We start from the raw sequence: 12,263 nt of genomic DNA on the forward strand, positions 1-12,263 counted from the left end.
TCAGACTGTGAAGTTGTGTATAAACCTTGTATTGTAAACCACAATACAATAATCGTGCCTTAGGAGTTAAGGCGCTCTTTTCTGCAGGTGTCTACAGTGTGATCGTTCCCTGCAGCACGGTGACGCTCTTCCCCATTATATTGAGCCTTCCGTCTTCTCTCACCTCGAGCTGCAGCTCTCCACCTCGCTTGGAACACTGGAATGCTACACACACACACATCGGGATGGAGAAATACCGGTAAGTAAAATCAACACTGAGATGATTGTGACTGTGCTATGCAAAAATAAGAGTTTGATGACTGAAGATGTGAAAGGACTTTTGTGAAATTAATGACCAAGCATTTTCTTCTTTCCCAGTTCTTTAGACCAGTAGCTAGCCAGGACTGTGTGTGCAGAACCTGCAAGTGCAAACAAAATAGGTGTCGTTTTAAAGGACACCAAACGTATAAAGCCATAATTTTCGTGAACAAGTACATTTTGGTGGCTGTCATGACGAATCCATGTTGTAGAATAGTAGTAAGAATCCTAACCTGTGACAGGATCCTCCGGAATTCCGTTCCAGGGGGCAAAATATCTGGAGTAGAAATCATATCCTGGCTGGCAATTTGGAGATCCTTAAATTAAGCATACATGCGATTACAATGGAGAGGATGACAACGCTTGATGCTGTAAAAGAGTGTGCGTTCCTCAAAAGACACTGATTACTATTTAAAAAAAAAAAACACTGGTAGAAAGATTCTTTTGACTTGAATAAGTTTGTTTTATGCAAAAATGGGTAGTTATCAAAAGTTTTACATTCGCTCACGGGTTATTTCATGGTACACCTGTACAATATAATACTGTGATAAATCTTTGACAAGGTGAGCTTTATCTTTATAAAGACAACATTTCTGATCAATTTGATCTCCTTGGGTTGTGTCATAGTACCTAACATGGCTTTGAGTCTATAAATGATGTTTGACAAAGACTACCATTCCACATAATATCAAAATGAAATTGCAGTAAGTCATAATCTGATTTATAGACTGTAAGTGGTCGGGTCAGGTTAAGGGATATTAAAAAATACCTTTCACGGTGATTATCAGGCCTTTGACTCGTCCGCTCTGGTCGCTGCTTCGTAGGGCTTCAGGGTTGACTTTGAGACTGCTAAGGACTGACCTGGAAGTGTCGACTGTACTTGGTTGGAGGTGCTTTAATATGCACCGCACCATATAAACATTGATATTCAGTCATACCAGTGCGAAGAGATGTTTGGCTACTTCATCAAGATATTCAGCTGCTTTATATGGATGTTCCTTAATATTGACTCCAATTTTCGTTTGGTTTGCAGTGACTGTGTTTGCATGTGTGCGCGCGTGCGTGTGTGTTTGTGAAAGAGAGAGAATTGGAACCTGTCACAGGTGTCCGCCAGTCGCAGCAGTAGTTTCTTAGTGTTGGAACACAGATAAACGTCCTGGACTGGGTAATCTCCTACTGAGGCCTGGAGGACACATCACATGTGAACAATTGAGGGGCGGGGGCGAAAAAAACAACACTTTGAGCCCGGTTTGTTTTACTCACCTTGATAAGGTCTCTAAAATGCTCAGGAGCCTCGGGTAAAAAAATAAAAATATGTTCGTGTTTGTGTTAGCATTTGATCTTTTCGTTGTATTTGAAAAATTGTGCACACATTGAGAGAAATGATTTCCCACTACCTTTCCTGACATATTTTACAGAATATGTTAGACTTGTACTATTTTTTTCAGTCAACATCCATTCTTTGAAATTACAATTATCTTTTCTAATAGTGTACCTTCTTGGTGGGTGCGTTGAGGGGAAAATCCATCACTAAATCCTCACCCTCCTGTCCAACAGACAGATCTCCACTCCTGGTTTCAAATACCACAGCAGAATTCACATTTTCTGAAAGGTTAAAAAAAAACAATAAAAGCACATTCTTTCAAAAAGAATGTGATATTGGTGTTATTGGATGTTTTTTTTATTGATGCCAAAGACCAGCTCTTTATAAATAATTAAGGTGTGTGTTCTGCTCGAGTGTGTCACTATTGGTGTGTGCTTGATGCAAAGGCACATTGAGCTTAAGTCGGTAAAGTATCTTACGCTTGTGTTTGAAGAGCACAGCGGCAGAGGCCAGAGTGGCATGACCGCACAGGTTGACCTCTGTGGTCGGTGTGAACCAACGGAGGCGGAACCTTGAGTCTGTCCAATAAAAAAAATGAAAGCATTGAATTCAGTAAAAATAATCATATTTGCAATAATAAGAATGACACTTTGGAGGGGTGGGGGGTCAGGGGTGAACAATCTGCTTGAATGAATGCAGATTTTTATAAACAGACCGAATGCAAAACGTTTACAAATACAGTATTATAAAACAGATTACGTTGTGTAATCTTTGTGGGTATTTCATTCGCAGATTACAATGTGTTTCTACTGAACGCATAATGCCAAAATGTACACTTTTCATGATTTTTTGTTGTTTTTAAGAGTGCGTTCAAACAATAATTGCATTTGACCCTTTGTGAAATCCTCAGAAGGCTTGACCGTGGTGATGAAGACAGTTTCCGATAAGTTCATTTCCGCTGCTATCTTCTGATACAATTCATCGAGCAGCTCCTGAAGAAACAATTGTGACACGTAACCAAAATACATGATGAATGCAGCCTATTTGATGAATATTCTACACATGAAACTGTCTTGTTATAAAATATCATTTTCCAGGAACCAAATTTTCTCATAACCATTGAATAAACTACTGTAAGCGTTTTTTATCATCCAAAATGAAAAGAACATTTTGTTTTAACTTAGCATTGCTACTCACATGTTTTAAAAGACAAACAGCTGCTGGGTTCCCCTTAAATGGTAAATTAGTAAAGGCATCCACGATAAAAATAGGAATCTCCATTGTGAATGTGCAAAATACAGAGCAGTTTTGGGACTTTGACCCAGGCAGTTTGGTCTCACAAGTCAGGCTTGCCACCCGCACAAAGTGCATCCTAGCTTTTTAATGATTTTCTTATGGTCCTCTCTGACCGTGTTTTTAAAACCTTGTTGAACTAATTTAGGCATATATTTTACATTCGAAAAATCTCTGGGCATACCAACAACCAAACATTGTTGTTTTAAAAAAAGTGGTATGTACACTGAGATAATAATTCTGTCTGCTGGACAAGTGAGCTCTGGCGGTCATCTCTTTTTTTTTTTCCATTTCAGTTACATAATACAGTACAACAATTCATAAACAATTTTACAAATGCAAGTAAATAAGATAAAAAATAAACGAAATAAAATCCAAACGACGTTTGAACCTCAATAGAAAGTGTAAGACACAAATTAGGGCCACTAGGCTAAAAGTATCCATCTTTAGTTTTTGATCTCATGTTGATTCAATTCTAATTTTATTAATATATATTCTTCCATGTTTTTTTTTTGTTTGAAATTGTTCAATGTTAGATGGTTGCTAAATATATACAGGTACACGTTTTCACAATATGTAAGAAAACGGGTAAAAATACAGTGTAATCTTGATTTCAATAATTTATTTAGTAGTAGTGTCCACGAGTAGTCGTCCCGAAGTAACGCGAGGACACACAGTGGGGTGGTAAAGTACATTAGTTGTGTAGTCAAATCCCAGTCTCGCGAGAAAATAGCGTCAGAGTGACAACAGGAAGTGTCACCTGAGGCTTGCTGGTACAAGGCGGAAGACATCGGCTGCACTATCCACCATCGTGAGACAATTTCACCCTTTTCAAATTTATAAACGGGTGCTTGGTTTGCATGTATGGTCAGCGACAAATTGTAGCACATATTGACGAATCTTTAGTGGGCCTAAATTAGGCGAGCTCGGGTTGGACATTTGACCGCTGTCAGGCGAGGCTAACTGCTATCGTTCTCCAGAGCTAACATAAGCACGTCAGATAAGCGCTAGCCTAGCGAGCTGACTCCAAATGTCATCATCTGGTTATCATAGAGCAATCAACCGTTAAAGTGACGTTTCGCTTGGGGCGTTTCTCTACAACGTAAGCCATACAAAGAAATGAAATGTTCTGTAAAGTTTAGGCAGTTGCTTGGCTTGTTGTTAGGGTTACCATAGGAACTTTTTGGTTTTGTTGACAGCCGGCAACCTTGTTACCAAGAGGAATTAAAACTAGCAGGATTTCTTAGCTTCTGTGCAAATTGATCCTACACAACCAGTTCGTATGTAAAAGCAGTTTTTCAACTAACTTGAATGTGCCCTGTGTGGTCAAGACGACTTAATCAGTGTTTATTGTTAATGATATATTTCTTGGTTTGGGATGCCCAGCAAAACTTAGATTCAAGCAATTTGTTTCTCTTGTGTATTCTGTCTTCCCAGTTAGGATGTCTTCCAACGAAGAAGGTTACGTGGTCAGGATCAGAGGCCTCCCTTGGGCCTGCACCCAGGGGGAAGTGGCCAGTTTCTTCTCAGGTGATACAGAGCTTACATACCTGTTCACAACCAGATACTTGAATATACCGGTACATCAAATTGGAATTCAATTCACATTGGATTTATAGAGCCCCGATTCATAACAAGTTATCTGAAGCTACTTTGCGTATGAAACGGGTCTATAGTTGCACTCCTCACACATAAAGTGTGTGTTCACAAATTAGCACATTGCTTGTGTGTGTTAAAAAATACACGGGAGGAGCTTGGGGGTGGGGCGGGGACACTTCCGATTTGTAATACTGGCGAGGGTGGTGATCACAATTAGATTATTTTTCTAAAAATTAGCCGTTTTTTGCAGCGACATAGCTTCTTATACGTTTTTGTCAAGCACAGAACACATCTGGGTCTGTCTTTTTTTTCCCAAAGATAATCACAATAAATGTCTTGTATGCAGACTGTGACATCATAGGCAAAGTCAACGGTGTGTGTTTCACCTACTCGAAAGAAGGCCGCCCGAGCGGCGAAGCGTTTATTGAGCTGAAAACATCAGAGGATTTCAAGAATGCGCTTTCCAAAGATCGTAAATACATGGGACACCGATACATTGAAGGTAAGGAATCGTTGGATGTTACGAAAAGGGTGTTTGAATTCAGATGTTTCACTTTTTTGTTTGTCTTAAACCGTTGACTTTCTGTTGAACTGTGTGTTGATGATGCGTATATGTATATCAGTGTTCAAGTCAAACCGTAGCGAGATGGACTGGGTGCTGAAACGTAGCGGCCCTGCTGACTACGACAGCTCTAGCGGCTGCATGCTGAGACTCCGAGGCCTCCCCTTTGGATGCAGCAAGGAGGAAATTGTTCAGTTCTTTTCAGGTATGTCAACATCAGACACTCACATTAGCTTACTAGTCTTCCCACGTGATTTTTTAAATGTTATTTTTGCCAACTAAGGAAGTTAAAACCCAACTATTCAAATTCTTGCAAAAAATCACTCTATCAATGTTTTACCCGATCATTTTGTAGTAATCCAAATAGATTTTCAACCGTGATTGTATTTTCTGTACACTTGTCTGTAATATCTCTCAAGATGACAAAGAATGTTTTGGGTAGTAGACCTTCAAGCTTTTTATAGGCAGGATTGCATGTCTCCATATGTCTGTTTGTTCTTGTAGTATGTTGACCTTGTTCTAATATGTTCCTATGTTGTCAAATGATTTGATGATATTATGTATGATCTCTATTAAGGAGGTAATGGAATAGGCCGTTCTTGTTTGGGTTAGGGGAAATGAATGATGCATGACACTGACCTGGGGTCTGCTCTGCTGCCCTTTCATAAGTCATGCACTGTAATGTTCAGGATGGGGTCTTTAGTACTTGCAATTGTTCTGTGCGGCATCTACATTATACGCAGACTCATGTTAAAATGTAAAAGTGTAGCACCAAGAGATCAAATGATTGTCTCTTTTTTGCAACCTATTTTAATGGCTCCCGTCGTTCAAAGTGCAAAGTTAAACCCGACGTCTTGTTTTCTCACTCGTAACATCCACTCAGGCTGAACTTAGCTCCTCCCTGATGTACTAAAGTGTACTTCTAACATCATTATCAACAACAACTGCTTTTCGAACAGAACCAAACAGAAAAGATGCCTTGATAGTTTAGGATAGGTTCCAGCCAAACACGCAAATATGTCAAATTGAGAATAAGGAATAAGTTAGGAAAAGGGTTCACTCTGAGTTTTGTTTCTTTCACTGTAGTGCGGGTTTAGCGCACATCTGCTCTTTTGTGGAGCAGGTGTACCTAATGTCGTGGCTCGAGAGTATCGGTCGGTCCCACAACGCAATCAGTGACGTCCCATTTGGCATTTGCCGACTCCAGGCCAGTTCTTGTCATTCTGCCCTCCTCGGGGCCTATTCCATCACGCACAATCAAGTCAGATGCTTAGCTTGAATGTAGCCCTGTTAAAGCTGTCCAGCTTGTGGCCCTCATGACTTGTCCTCCAACTGAAAGCTCCAGTGGGTGTTTGTCTACCTACCTACCTGCCTACCTACCGACTTATGTATTTGTGTGCTTGGGTTGAAGGGTTGAGAATCGTGCCGAATGGGATTACTCTGCCAGTGGACTACCAGGGGAGGAGCACAGGGGAAGCCTTCGTGCAGTTTGCCTCAAAGGAGATAGCAGAAAAGGCTCGGGGGAAACACAAGGAAAGGATAGGGCACAGGTGGGACGGACGGCAAGGGGGACGGGCTGGACTGGGTTGGGCTTCTTCAGCTCTAGTCCATACTCTACTGGGGGGGATGTCTTCTGTCACATTCTGTTGCCAATAAGGGGGAGGGGGGGTCTGCTAGAATAATGACACTTTTAATTGGGGCTTTCATACAATGCAATGTGTAGAAGTAATGTGTGCTCGGCTCTTATTTACTGTAAAATGTCCTACATGTAGTAGTCCTAGTATAATGGGGGCATTGGGCTTGTTAGAGGCAGTTTGCCGAGTCTGAGGTAGAGCAAGACATTTTGTCCAGGTTGTTGCCAACTAGACAACTGTTAGGCATATCTGTCTTTTCTGTGTGTATCTTTCTATGTATGTGTGTGCTGGCCCACCTCAGCCATTTCCACCCCCACCTCACTTGCCGTGCCCGGACTCTCTCCTCGCAGGTACATTGAGATCTTTAAGAGCAGTCGCGTCGAGATCCGAGACTACCTGGACGAACCCCGGCGGGTGATCGGGGGCCAGAGACCGGGGCCCTACGACAGACCTGTGATGGAGGGCCCCAGGGGAGGATACTTTGGCTCTGGTCTCAGTCGCAGCAGCTCTCTCATGGACTCCATGAGGGGCGTAGGGGGCTACGGGGGAGGTAAGTAGGTTTGAAATTCTCGCTCAGCTGAAGTTACGCATGATATGCTGAAGATATCACTTGGAACGATGGCTTCGACTTGGAAGTGTTCCTTTAACACAACACGGTCTTGCATAATTAATGTTCAAAGACGTGCACATTTTGAACATCCATGCTGCACTTCAATATGGCAAGAAGTAAAAGCAGTATTACTATGACTTCAAGATTTAATCAAAATGCATTTCACAGAAATACAAATGGTACCTAAGTACAGTATGTAGAAACAGTCTGACTGACTGAGGCAAAAGAAGACGTTTATTTTTATTTTCTAATTATTCTTACTGTTTTCGTCCAGGTTATGGACATAGTTTTGACAGCTACAACGGATTGAACAACTACGGCTTTGGGAACTACATGTTTGATGAGCGTGTAAGAGAAGAGCGAGGAGCAAGAGGTAATGTCTTCTGACTTCTTTGAACAAGTGTTGTTCCCAAACTCTCAATCATGGTTGACGTGACTGCGATTTGCTTTTTGTGCGGAGTAGGTGAAAAAAAAAGTCCTGAGTTTTATTGGTTGTTTTTTTTGTGACAAATGTAAGTAAGTAAAAATTTGACAAAAAAATAAATGAATAAAATAAATATCTGAAAAATGCTCCTCGTATGATAATGAAAACTTGTTCCTGCCCAACACTGTTAAAATATGATTTATATTTGATTGAGTTGTACATATTTGAAGTACAGAAGTACTTTTAGACTACTTTAGTCTGAAGTAGACATCACATATTCGGGTTTTTAACTCTTTATCGAATTACTTCACGGAGTGAACAATAAATACAGAGGAAACTGCAGATGCATCCACATTTATTTCAGTAGCAAGGCAGGCATGTTGAAAAAAAAATTGGAAGTTGTAAAATATTGCTGCATGCTTTGAAATTGTGGTGGGATGGTTGTACCATCTGGTGGATAAACTATAATAATGAACTAAAATGTAAAAAACAGTAGCACAAACTTATGAACGGCTCAATTACTTTAATAAAACGCGTGGCATTGTATTGTTAATGAGACACTTTTTGTCGCAAGGCAACAGTTACAGTCGTCAAGCTGAAGGAGGCTCAAGTTACCACGGTGGCCATTTTGTCCACATGAGGGGTCTGCCTTTCCGCACCAGCGAGATGGACGTCGCAAAGGTGCGAAGACGGCATCCAAAAGCTTCACTGGCATGGTGTTGTGTCTGACACATTTTGTTTCCTTTCCAGTTCTTCTCACCTTTGAACCCTCTGAGTGTCCACATCGACGTCGCTCTCAACGGCAAGCTGACAGGAGAGGCTGACGTGGAGTTCCGCTCCCATGAGGACGCCGTGGCCGCCATGGGCAAGGACAAGCACCACATGCGTACGGCCTGTCCTCCCAATTTTTTGCCATAGGAATTAAATTGCCCATATTTGTGGAAAAAAATGTATTAATGATTTGACAAGTCATTTTTAAGAACAAAAAGAAGTCGTTCACTTGAGTGATCTTCAATTGTCCGTGTTGTCCACAGAGCACCGCTACATTGAGCTCTTTCTCAACTCCACAGCCATCGGATCGGAAACGAGTGCGTGCTGGTGAAATCTTTCTGTTCGCTTGTCGTTGAAAATAAAATAAAAATTTTCTTTGTTTCTTAGGTCGTGGTGGTTACTATGGTAACTCGGGAGGCGGCTCACGGAGTAGCGGGCTGCGAGGCTCATACTGATGTCATTACCTGACCTCTCTCTCATGTTCCTCAAGGGCCACATTTTGTCACCAAGTTGATCTTTGGGTGTGCCACCTCTTTTTCCTTTCATGCTTATTTAAAAAAATGCATAAAAACAGTGAATTACGTTGAGTTACATTGAGTTATTCAATTTTGACGATGAGACTGAACGGGTCGAAGCTGAATATGTTGATGTTCCCATCAACATGTTCAGCTTGTCAGCTACTGACACATGTTGGAAATATTTGGTAAAATTCATGCGAGTACAATACAGTTGTGCTAGCACAGTTCAAAAGAAGTGTTCTATATTTTTTTGGGCCAACGACCACATGGATTGGTTGTGGTATTCCCGGCTAAGTTTCTCTTTAAAAGTTAAACAAATGTGACCCTGTGTTGAGTGAATCTTTTCTCAGTTCATGACAAAAATTTCAGTTCAATATCTTCAGAATGGAATTTGATTAAAGCTCAAGTCTACCATTTACAACTGTTGTACATTTTGCCCAATAAATTTTTAAAATGAAATACCCTAGCATTTGTTTGGTGTATATAGCATATGGAGAAAATACATGGCAAAAGAATCTTGCAGGATGAGGTTTACAGTTTTATTTAATCAAAACTGCTACAGTCAAGGCAGCATAATTTGACAATAATTGTAGTGATAAAGTTCACTTTCATTAACAATATAAACAAAAAAACCCCATCCTCTTTAGGACTGGCACTCCTATACAAAGAGCAAAACTAAAATGAGGTTTCTAATGAGGTGCTAATCAGAATTAGATTACATAAAGTGTTATCCTTGAACATGCAATAAATTAGAAAAAAAAAATCACTTCCGGGTTGTCAGGAGTGCCAAGTGCAAAACTAAAGGTGCAGATGAGCATGTCGTCTTGACATTTGATTACAGACTGTTCTGAGAGGTAAATGCTCTTGTAAACATAAAATTCTATGTTCATCCATTTTCTGACCCGCTAATCCTCACTTTGACTCAGATAAAAGAAAAAAAAAACCTGAAGCAGCATTGACTGCAATTGTGCCTTGAACCTCCAGCAACTTAAATCAAGCCTCTTCCCACTTAACTTGGGAATTGCTGTTTTCTACAATGATCCTTAAACTGTTAATACCCCAGTCAGCAAAGGCATCTGGCCCGGATTCGGCATGAAGCTGGCACAGCTGGCCTGCAGTCGGCACTGGCATAATGCATGTGGGCCGAACACGGCCCAGGAGTGGCAAAGGAGGCACTGGCTTGACTCTGGCAAACCAGATAAGTGCAAGTTGTGGAGTGAAGTATTTGGGCCAGAAATCAATTTACAACTCCTGTCCATATATGACCAGCCAGTATTGAGCCACCCTTAAAAGCAGTTTCAGATTTATTTTTTCAACACACAGCCTTGTTTTACAATTGCACACCGATGCGGAATTCCATTCATCACACACACGCACGCACGCGCCCGCGCGAGAGAGATTAAACCAGGCCCGCAGGATAATTTAAAAATGAAAAAAAAAATGCATAAAAGACAATGAATATTTTAATAAGGTGCAAATCATTGAGTATCCGCTAGGGGACACTGTTTTGACCAGAGAAGAAAACAGCCTCAATCCGTCACTGAGACAGACCCATGTCAGCAGACGCTATCAACAGCACTCTCACATTTACACATTTAAGATTAAGATATCATTTATTTGTCCCGCAATGGGGAAATTACAATCAGAATTCAGAAAGAAAAACGCTGGGAAGGGAGATGTAATAGCACTCTCCTTAGTTTGTAGGGTGTAGGCAGGGATTACATTTAGATTTTATATGCACGTGTAAATGGTTTAAAACTTCCTTTCTTAAAATCTTGTTTAATTATAAAGTGCATTACTATATTTTTCAATACCAATTAGTTGTTAAAGTTTGTACAATCAATGGAATCAGTTGCAATGCATATATGTGAATGATAAAAGTAAATTGCACATTTGTTGAAAGAAATGTAAGGTGCGTCATGAATTGTTTTGTAAAAGATACGTTAATTAAATTACAACATTTTCCAAATATTCTTGTGCTTCTTTAGACCAAAACAAAGGAAAGACATATTGTTTTGGTTGTTTATAGCAAAGTATGGTATAATTTTAATGGTCCAGTCCACTTGACATCTACCGAGGCCGTATGTGGCCCACCATGTGAAATGAGTTTGACACCAGTGATGTCTAGTAAGGCGTTTTTAGCCGAAAAAAAAAACCGACCATGTGTAGTTAGGTGTTTTTAACCGAAAAAAAAGACCATATATATGTAGTCAGGCGTTTTTAGCCGAACCCCCCTCCCCCCCGACCAGGTATAGTAAGGTTTTTTTTAGCCGAAACAAAAAAACGACCATGTACAGTAAGGCGTTTTTAGACGAAAAAACAACCATGTATAGTAAGGTGTTTTTAGCCAAAAAAAACGACCATGTACTATTTAAAGTAAGGCGTTTTTAGTGGAAAAAAAACGACCATGTGTAGTAAGACGTTTTTAGACGAAAAAATGACCATGTATAGTAAGGCATTTTTAGCCGAAAAAAAACGACCATGTATAGTTAGGCGTTTTAACCCGAAAAAAACGACCATATAAAGTAAGGCGTTTTTAGCCGAAAAAAAAATGACCATGTATAATAAGGTGTTACTTACTATTCATGGTTGTTTTTTCTGTCCAAAAATGCCTTACTATACATGGTCGTTTTTTTTCGGCTAAAATTTTCGTCCAAAAATGCCTTACTATATATACATGGTCGTTTTTTTTTCCGTCCAAAAATGCCTTACTATACATGGTCGTTTTTTTCGGCTAAAAATTTTGTCCAAAAATGCCTTACTATACATGGTTGGTTTTTTTTGTCCAAATATGCCTTACTATACATGTTTTTTTTTTTCAGTTAAAAACGCCTTACTGTACATGGTCGTTTTTTTTCGGCTAAAATTTTCGTCCAAAAATGCCTTACTATATATACATGGTCATTTTTTTTCCGGCTAAAAACGCCTTACTATATATACATGGTCGTTTTTTTTCGTCTAAAAACGTCTTACTCTACATCGTCGTTTTTTTTCGGCTAAAAACCCCTTACTATACATGGTCGTTTTTTTCGTCTAAAAACGCCTTATTCTACATGGTCGTTTTTCGGCTAAAAACGCCTTACTATACGTGGTAGTTTTTTTCGTCGAAAAACGCCTTATTCTACATGGTCGTTTTTCGGCTAAAAACGCCTTACTCTACGTGGTCCTTTTTTTCGGCTCAAAACGCCTTACTATACAGGTTTGTTTTTTTTAGCTAAAAACGCCTTACTA

General features: G+C 40.0%; 2 protein-coding genes across 3 annotated transcripts; one reads left to right on the plus strand and one right to left on the minus strand.

Moving 5' to 3' along the window:
• Positions 1-15: 15 nt before the first annotated feature.
• LOC127599460 (phenazine biosynthesis-like domain-containing protein 1) lies at positions 16-2,978 on the minus strand. 2 transcript variants are annotated; one of them, XM_052063423.1, is made up of 10 exons: positions 2,819-2,978; positions 2,514-2,613; positions 2,101-2,199; positions 1,793-1,902; positions 1,561-1,590; positions 1,392-1,480; positions 1,067-1,158; positions 531-574; positions 336-398; positions 16-204 (listed from the first exon to the last, which is right to left on the minus strand). In XM_052063423.1, the coding sequence occupies exons 1-10, from the start codon at positions 2,900-2,902 to the stop codon at positions 160-162; spliced, it is 756 nt and encodes a 251-aa protein (XP_051919383.1). In that variant the 5' UTR covers positions 2,903-2,978; the 3' UTR covers positions 16-159. The 2 variants fall into 2 exon arrangements, with proteins under 2 accessions (XP_051919383.1, XP_051919382.1); XM_052063422.1 differs by having other exon boundaries at positions 531-614; positions 2,819-2,976.
• Positions 2,979-3,632: 654 nt separating this feature from the next.
• On the plus strand, positions 3,633-9,486 carry hnrnph3 (heterogeneous nuclear ribonucleoprotein H3 (2H9)). The gene is made up of 11 exons (XM_052063403.1): positions 3,633-3,725; positions 4,352-4,444; positions 4,860-5,015; positions 5,137-5,280; positions 6,487-6,625; positions 7,060-7,259; positions 7,594-7,692; positions 8,318-8,424; positions 8,494-8,629; positions 8,778-8,831; positions 8,902-9,486. The coding sequence occupies exons 2-11, from the start codon at positions 4,357-4,359 to the stop codon at positions 8,967-8,969; spliced, it is 1,191 nt and encodes a 396-aa protein (XP_051919363.1). The 5' UTR covers positions 3,633-3,725; positions 4,352-4,356; the 3' UTR covers positions 8,970-9,486.
• The last annotated feature ends 2,777 nt before the right edge of the window (positions 9,487-12,263 follow it).

The sequence above is a fragment of the Hippocampus zosterae genome, chromosome 4 (genome assembly GCF_025434085.1).
Source record: "Hippocampus zosterae strain Florida chromosome 4, ASM2543408v3, whole genome shotgun sequence".
NCBI lineage: Eukaryota > Metazoa > Chordata > Actinopteri > Syngnathiformes > Syngnathidae > Hippocampus > Hippocampus zosterae.

What these genes read in the sequence shown, in the direction of transcription:
- LOC127599460 (XM_052063422.1), bottom strand. Translation starts at nt 2,902, where the DNA reads ATGGAGATTCCTATTTTTATCGTGGATGCCTTTACTAATTTACCATTT. An exon ending in CTGTTTGTCTTTTAAAACAT is followed by an intron (nt 2,614 to 2,818) that starts GTGAGTAGCAAT and finishes TTGTTTCTTCAG; the next exon opens with GAGCTGCTCGATGAATTGTA. An exon ending in CCTGATAATCACCGTGAAAG is followed by an intron (nt 615 to 1,066) that starts GTATTTTTTAAT and finishes GCTTAATTTAAG; the next exon opens with GATCTCCAAATTGCCAGCCA.
- hnrnph3 (XM_052063403.1), top strand. Translation starts at nt 4,357, where the DNA reads ATGTCTTCCAACGAAGAAGGTTACGTGGTCAGGATCAGAGGCCTCCCT. An exon ending in GGGACACCGATACATTGAAG is followed by an intron (nt 5,016 to 5,136) that starts GTAAGGAATCGT and finishes TATGTATATCAG; the next exon opens with TGTTCAAGTCAAACCGTAGC. An exon ending in GCGAGATGGACGTCGCAAAG is followed by an intron (nt 8,425 to 8,493) that starts GTGCGAAGACGG and finishes TTTCCTTTCCAG; the next exon opens with TTCTTCTCACCTTTGAACCC.